This window comes from Branchiostoma belcheri, unplaced genomic scaffold (assembly GCF_001625305.1).
Source record: "Branchiostoma belcheri isolate BF01 breed outbred unplaced genomic scaffold, Haploidv18h27 scaffold16, whole genome shotgun sequence".
In the NCBI taxonomy this organism is placed as follows: domain Eukaryota; kingdom Metazoa; phylum Chordata; class Leptocardii; order Amphioxiformes; family Branchiostomatidae; genus Branchiostoma; species Branchiostoma belcheri.
The window spans coordinates 4,000,992-4,008,603 of NW_017803046.1; the positions used below are offsets into that span (position 1 = coordinate 4,000,992).

Genomic DNA, 7,612 nt, shown 5'->3' on the forward strand with positions numbered 1-7,612 from the left:
ATAAAAGCGTTCTACCAAAGGTCAGAAAGTGTTACAGGTAGAACGGTTTATAACTGATGTTTGTGTTCTGCCGACCATGTTCTTTTGCATGCTGTGATAGTATTAGTTTATGTCTAATGTGGACACCTCATGGGTTATAGATAAGTACTCAACAATGGGCTTGGGTTTAGGATGAAAGGCTCCAGCAATAGAGGTATAGAGGAAGGTTCAGGAGGATAGATGTTGAGTGACCGAGTGAGTGTTTGGATGATTGGAGGTTCAGGAAATCTTAGGAAATCACTAAAACTTTGGTTTCTAACACCAGCATGCATGCGGAGTAGCTATTACAGGTCTGACAGGAGCCGTGTGGAAGACGATGGGATGAACGCCTGAGTGGAAAGACAAGTGCGTGTGTGGGGAAAAGGCAGGTTTCTTGATCCTACATGTACAACTTTGTTCCCCACCTATAGATGGCGAGCCTGAGCCAAAGAAGCTAGCGGCACAGAATGATCGTAAGTAGTTAACTAAACCCGTACCACCAAATGTTCCACAAAGTTTCCACCGCAGCGAAGCCACAAAGTTCTGTTACAAAGCATCCGTTTCTTTTCCCATCTCTTTTTTGTTTTCCTGCTCAGACGTTCAAACTCTGTGTTGCTGAAGTTCTGTTGTACATGTACCACCAAGAAGGCTGATGGTGTGATTGGACGAAAGGTGGAAGTGAATGAGAGAAACAAAAGCACACATAAAAAGAAAAAAAATGTGTGGATGTATGAGTGTGGTTGAAAGACAAGGGGCCCAGGGTCTTTGAAGGTCCCACGCTATTAGGGATGGTATCACCCATCCAGTCTTCTTGGTGGTAGTATTTATTCACCCATCTTACATAATTGCACTTAATTTCCATTTTTGTAGCAAGCAGCAATCATAAGAAAACCTTTAATTCTTACACAATAACACTGTTAGCCACCAAGAAGGCTGGACGTATATCTTTAAAGCTGATACTAGCCATACTTCTTTAAGCATAAGTTGCATAATGCATGGGCTGGGGAGCTAGCTACACTTTGCCACATTGCCTTCTGTTTGTGCCAATGGGTGATGTTCAGAACACAAACTGACAAGACATTTGTTTTCCTTCAGCCATCGGGGCCCAGCTGGCCCAACAACTGGCCCAACAGAGGTAAGTTAACAGTCAAGGTTGCAGTTTCCTGTTTTGTATGATATCACAAAGTTCTCTCACTACTTTTCCTGCCATGACCTCTTGACTTAGTATCACACCACTGGGTTTAGTTTCAGGATTATCCTGCATACTCAATCTCAATGCTTGCTTGATTTCATAACATTACCAACAATACTTTTGACTTGCTTTTTTTCCCCAAATGTGTTGACTTTTATCACATATTTGCTTTGTCACACCAACCTTATTATGCCCTGTTGTTGAATGATCTTTGCCGTGTTTATTTCTACCACATAGAAACTTTTCATCTTCCAGGGCAGGAGGTGTTGTCACAGAAGAGTACAGAGTACCCGATAAGATGGTCGGCCTAAGTAAGTATCTTCTCATGGCCAGAAGTTGTCTAACAAAAGATTTGTATAACTTAACATTACTTATAGCAGAACAAAGTGTTATGCAAAGTGTGAACCAACAAAGTTCCAACCATGAACTGTTATAGAACACCACTGAATATGTTCTGCACTAATTTATGCCAAGTTTGACAATTGCTGGCACATTAGACTGACTACTTTTTCTTAATTTTTAACCCGTTTCCTGCAGTTATCGGAAGAGGCGGTGAACAGATCACTAGATTGCAAGCAGAGTCAGGATGCAAGGTCCAGATGGCACAGGGTGAGAAAGCTTTCCATTTTGTCATTTGTTTATGTTGAGTATAGGCAGTGTAGTAAAGGCAATGTATAGGGAAACTGAATACCTTTTTTACTCATTCCTTGTCTAAGATGTATTGAAAATCTTTGGTTTTTATTTCTTACAGACAGTGGAGGCTTGCCAGAGAGGGTTTGCACACTCACAGGAACACCACCATCAATAGAGTAGGTATAACTTCTGAAGGTCTGAAAATTAATACAGTATAGAGTAATGTGATATGTAAGAGAATACAGAGTCCTTTTCTTTAATGGGATTTTTAATGCTGAGCCGTTGTTTCAGGCATGCCAAGCGATTGATAGACGGAATCATTGAGAAGGGGAGGAGTAGCGGGGCCACAGAACAGCCAGGCACCACGTTACCTGACGGCTCCATCGTCACAGAAATGATGATACCAGGGAACAAGGTGGGGCTTGTGATCGGCAAGGGAGGCGAGACCATCAGAAGTCTGCAGGTCAGTTTTAACACTTGGCTCATGTGGCAAAGTCTGAATTTTTGTGACAGCTGCCTTAGGGTTGGTTCTGCAAAATAGCTTAGACATGTTTCTGCAAAATTGTGACCTCTGGAAATACTGTAACACACAATTTTACAAAAAACATATTTTACCCCAAAAAAGTATTGACCCTGGCATTGCTTGTATGTTGCCTAATTTGTTTGGCATAAGTTCAAATGGCTGTTTTTTTTTTTCTTGTTGTCCAATGCAGGAAAGAGCTGGAGTGAAGATGGTGATGATTCAGGATGGACCATACATGAACGCCCCAGAGAAACCTCTCAGAATCACAGGAGATCCACAGAAAACACAAGTAAATTGTTTTGATTTGTTTCTCCCTGCCCTGTGACCTGTTCCTAGTTGTCGCCAATGGCACTTTTATCTACTTGAAGGTGCATGATTGCATACGAAAGACTAAAGATTTTTACTGCGTAAAGAAAGCAGTTACTTGCTGTATCAAAATACTGTCTGCAATTAGATGTGTTCAGCTAGATAATATGGTAGCATCAGTCATATACAGGTATGTATAGAAATACGTTATGCTATTTTACTTCTGGCCTCACATTTTTCTTTTTCTTGTTCACACAGAGAGCCAAAGACTTGGTCATGGACCTTATCACAGACAAGGAGCTCGAGGGCGAGTTCTTTGGTGGACCACAGGGCATGAGAAGAGGAGGGAGGGACTTTGACACAAACGACTACGGCAGTGCCAGGGGTGGTGGTGGCGGTGGCATGGACGTAAGTATCAAGTTCTTGTAAGTTAAATTAATTGAAAATGGACTTCGTAAGTGCGCCTCTTGTGTACTTGCAAATTGCTTTCAAACCCTTTGCTAAAAATTGATGCAAGGGGTTAACATGGTGATTTAAAAGAACTACTACATAGAGAGGTAACTGACAATGTTTAAGTCCTTTGTACTAAGCCTGGAATCATCTCTTCCAGATTCCAGTGCCTCGTTTTGCGGTGGGTATTGTCATCGGGAAGGGAGGAGAGATGATCAAGAAAATCCAGAACGAGACCGGAGTCAGAGTCCAGTTCAAACCAGGTGAGCACTGTGTGATGACTTACTAGTTTTTACTTTTTTTTGTCCAGACATATGATTTTGTGAGCACTGTGTGATGACTTACTAGTTTTTACTTTTTTTTGTCCAGACATATGATTTTAAAAACCAAAAAGAAAATGAGGAAAAGTACAGTTTGTTTGTTTCTTATCATAGTGCGTGTTTTGCAGTCACTTGTAAGCAAACGTCAAACAACTTTGAACGTTCCATATTTCAGATGATGGGCAGAACCCCAACAGAGTGTGCCAGTTGATGGGTGCTCCCGACAGGTGCCAGGCCGCAGCCCACACAATCCAAAATCTGGTGGAAGATGCACAGGTACACAGCTGGCCCAGTTCTCATCTAACAACTGCACAGATTGCTTTCCCCCTCAGCAAAAAATCTGATAACACATTTCATCTGTACCACATAATGTTTTATTTCACCGCTCGTGATTTTGTCAAGCAGGGTTTTGAGTTTGCCATAAGCAGGGCTTAAAACAGTTATCTTACAAGCTTTGGTGTGAGGTTCTATTGAATTTTTTTGGTACAATTTTACACCAAGTTAACATTTCAGCCAACTGCTTTTGATATGGGTGTTGAGCTGCTTGCAAGATTGTTTAAGCCCTGCTTGAATGTACATCGCTTGTAGCCTAGATAGAGATGCGCCATTTTATATCTGGACACTGAGGAGTTTAAAACAGCTGTATTCTCATTTTAATGCACCAGGCGGACTTTGGATTTGGTGGGGGACGAGGGTTCAACCCATGGAATGTTAGTACGAGTCTATTTTGGACACAGTTGTGTCAGTTTTGTTTCCGTTGCTTATGTTTTACTGCGCACGTCGCCTTTTAGGTACTTTTTTTTTGTTCCTGTTCATTTGCATTTTGCTTTTTAGCATGTTTGTGCTGTTTGGAACCAAGTTTTTTTTCCTTAAAATTCCAGTCAGTTGACTGGTTGGTCAACCCTCTGCTGTTTTGTCTCCTTGTGCGAAACGTTTCTGTTGGTTTTGAAACTTTCTTGCCGCTGGTATTTTGTCTTCATTGTTGGGTGTTGATGGGTTTTTTCTTACCTTTCCTTTGGATGAGGTCACAACAGTCCTTTGAAAGTCAAACTTTCGCGTCACCTATCATTCAGAGTTTTTTTCTCCTTTGGGACATGTATCAGATTGTTTGGACTGTGAGAGTGCCTTTTCCAAGGGAAAGTTTCTAGGGGAGAAGGTTCGGCTGTCAAAGATTGGTTCTTTGGCGTAGGCACAGCGCAATCCCTACGTAAGCTCACGAACAGTTGTCTGACAGTTTGACTTGCTTCTTCCCAACAGCAGCGGGACCAGGCCGGGGGCGGACCTGGGATGGGGCGCGGGCGTGGCCGCGGAGACTGGGGACGTGGGCCAGGCGGACCAGGACCCATGCGGACAGACGAGTTCCCAGTACCCAACAACAAGTGCGGACTGGTGATCGGGAAGGGCGGGGAGAGCATCCGTACCATCAACCAGCAGTCGGGCGCGCACGTGGAGCTGATGAGAAACCCTCCCCCTCACTGTGAGCCGGGCATGAAGATGTTCTCCATCCGCGGATCTCCACAGCAGATCGACCACGCCAAGCAGCTCATCCACGAGAAGATCTCGGTACGTTGAATCCTTTCCTCTGTACAGCACGGTGTTCTAACAGGTGTGGGTAGTCGGCTGGGAATGTGGCTAGGTTGCACCTATCAGCATGGTGACAGTTCTTTTCCTCCTGTCTTGCTAGGAGAGTTTTTTAATCACATTGCTGGGATTTTTCACTGTTTTGCATGATGTGTCGGGTGCTTGGGCGAATGTTGACTCATAGTTGCCACTTCTTGTCTTTTTGTTCTCACAGGACGACATGCACGTAAGTCTACTCTTTTATATTGGAATGTAATTTCAATCAACTTAACACCACCTTTAGACTTTCTGAAATTTTTTTTTTGGTGAACGTTTGCTGTGCACTAGACTTGAAGTTAGAGACTTTTTCAAGATTCTCAGTGCAACCAGAGCACCTGATTTTTTTTCTTCTCACTAACTGGCTTCCTCATTAGACTTTTTATGCCTTCATAACAGAATTCCTGCCTTGAACGTAGACTTCTTTGGTTGACTCTACAGAAGGAGATCCTAAGTTTGCTTTTCTTACCCCCTTTGTGTGTTTTGTATTGATCAGGAGCAGTTCGGTTTCGGGGACCGACCGTTCCACCCCAGAAAGCATGTTCGTACTGAATTTATTCCTCCACTGTCACAGTTTTTACTGTTTGTTCATGTTTTTCTGTTTCCTTGTTTCTGGTACACTTTTGGCCCCAAAAGCATGAGCACAGTCTTGTACCAGCACCCTGTTATCTGTTAAAGGTTTGTTAAACTGGTGCATGACTAGGTCAGAAGTGTCCCTAGCAGTGGTGGAGCACTAGTTGAGGTGAAAGGGTAAAACAAGTCACGGCCTCCAATTCTGGCTGTGGTTTTGGATGAAACATATTCATGAAACACTACTTCCAAGAAGGCTGTACTCTTGTTGACAGTGCTATGGAAGTGAGGCATTCTGTTTCACCCTTTCTGCCTTACGTTTTTAGTTTTCTAGACGACTAACTCCCCTAGTGGTGAGACCTTACATGTGGGACCCAGCCCGAATGTGTGTTGTGTTGACAGCTTGGGTAGAGAGACTCACTATCTTCCCTCTTACAGGGTGGACCTCCCGGGCCCCCAGGCGGCCCCGGCGGACCAGGCGGTTTCAACCAGGGACCACCACCACCAAAGTAAGCAGATTTGCTGGTCTCTTAGAACATAAGTAGTGCCTAGACAAGTCAAAACTGCCAAAGAAGACCACACAGGATTGATAAAATCTATCTGGACAGGTGGTCACTGTAGACAGTCTTTCTTTGTTTCAAAGTGGTCACATTGGCCAGTTAGCCTTTGAGTAGAGGTGGTCACTTGCAAATGTATACAACAGTATTGTGACAAAATGCAACAAATCTAACCGTAAGCCATTGAAGTCTGTTTTTGATAAGATACTTACTTGACTGTGTGCTGTATGCTATAACATTAGCTAACAAGTTTTGTTCTTCCTGGCAGCCAACCTCCCCCTCCCGGTGGTGGACCGCCCCCCTATGCTCCCCAGGGCTGGGGAAATGCCTACCAGCAGCAGTGGCAGCAGGTGCGTATTATATTCCTCATATCCGGTCCTAGTAGTAGGGAACTGTGGAATACTTGCACAGTTTCTGTATCAGTTTGACTAGATTAATGTTAGGATATGTACTAAAACGTACTAGGTATTTCCTAATATCTACTAACTTAGCTTACAAACGGGCATTACCTTTAAAGTTTCTTTTTTTTAAAGGTTTTTCGTTGCACACTTTTGCTAGAACTCAGTTTCCTGCTCATGGATATTGGGTGTACATGTTGTGCAACAGAAAAGCTGGCAGGAATTTCGCTAACACCACAAGGGTCTACAGCCCTATGAGTGGAGTTTGATAGTACTCTTTGCCACAGTACTACAAATACCATCTTGTCTGATCCTTACTATATTGAATACACTAAGACCCTCGACGTGTTAACCATCCCCTAGTTGCTAACCCCGTAACAAATAGAATCGATAGACAAACGGCTACTTCGGTGTGCTGTAGGTTAAGGAAAGTTGTTTTTAAGTGTTAAACCTGACTTATTCATTTTTGTTCTCACAGGGACAAGGAGGACCAAATGATCCCAGTAAGTATGGTCTCTATACCTAGTTTGTCATAAGCAGTCTATATGTGAGACCTGTGAAAACCCCTTTCGGAGCAGATTGTCGCTTGCAGTCATGTCCAAAATGTTGAACAGAATGCAAAAGACAAAGATGATGAAAGGTTGTTTGATACTGTAACTTACCGGTACAATGTTTTTCAATACCACGGTTAGTTATGAAGGGCTAGTGTTTTACAACTGAAACAAAATTACATATTTGGCAGCTGTACTTTGTAGTTCATTACTGTTCAAGGGGAGCACCATGTATAATAATGTTTTCTGTCTACTTCCCAGACAAGGCAGCCCAGGACAATGCTGCAGCATGGCAGGCCTACTACGCCCAGTACTACAACTGGCAGCAGCAGGCCCAACCTCCAGCACCGGGACAGGGACCACCACAGCAAGGTGTGTTGGAGAGCAGACCCGACATGTGGACAGGCTAGATATCTCTGAATCATGTAGCCCTTCCAACCAGTAGTATCATAGCATTTGTTAGCAATTCCTCAAACA

General features: G+C 43.4%; 1 protein-coding gene across 13 annotated transcripts in view; it reads left to right on the forward strand.

The window, feature by feature from the left end:
* LOC109466055 (far upstream element-binding protein 1-like) overlaps nt 1-7,612 on the forward strand; it is a 16,414-nt gene that overhangs the window by 5,053 nt on the left and 3,749 nt on the right. For 3 of the 13 annotated variants that reach the window (XM_019763640.1, XM_019763634.1, XM_019763644.1), the window contains exons 3-19: nt 450-491; nt 1,114-1,153; nt 1,448-1,521; nt 1,748-1,819; nt 1,962-2,019; nt 2,135-2,306; nt 2,557-2,655; nt 2,931-3,080; nt 3,283-3,385; nt 3,618-3,718; nt 4,700-5,005; nt 5,238-5,249; nt 5,556-5,600; nt 6,068-6,138; nt 6,455-6,536; nt 7,063-7,087; nt 7,397-7,507. In XM_019763640.1, the coding sequence (XP_019619199.1) occupies nt 450-491; nt 1,114-1,153; nt 1,448-1,521; nt 1,748-1,819; nt 1,962-2,019; nt 2,135-2,306; nt 2,557-2,655; nt 2,931-3,080; nt 3,283-3,385; nt 3,618-3,718; nt 4,700-5,005; nt 5,238-5,249; nt 5,556-5,600; nt 6,068-6,138; nt 6,455-6,536; nt 7,063-7,087; nt 7,397-7,507 (1,563 nt within the window). The remainder of the gene's footprint in view (nt 1-449; nt 492-1,113; nt 1,154-1,447; nt 1,522-1,747; nt 1,820-1,961; nt 2,020-2,134; nt 2,307-2,556; nt 2,656-2,930; nt 3,081-3,282; nt 3,386-3,617; nt 3,719-4,699; nt 5,006-5,237; nt 5,250-5,555; nt 5,601-6,067; nt 6,139-6,454; nt 6,537-7,062; nt 7,088-7,396; nt 7,508-7,612) is intronic. The other 10 variants (XM_019763643.1, XM_019763637.1, XM_019763638.1 and 7 more) reach the window with 6 other exon arrangements.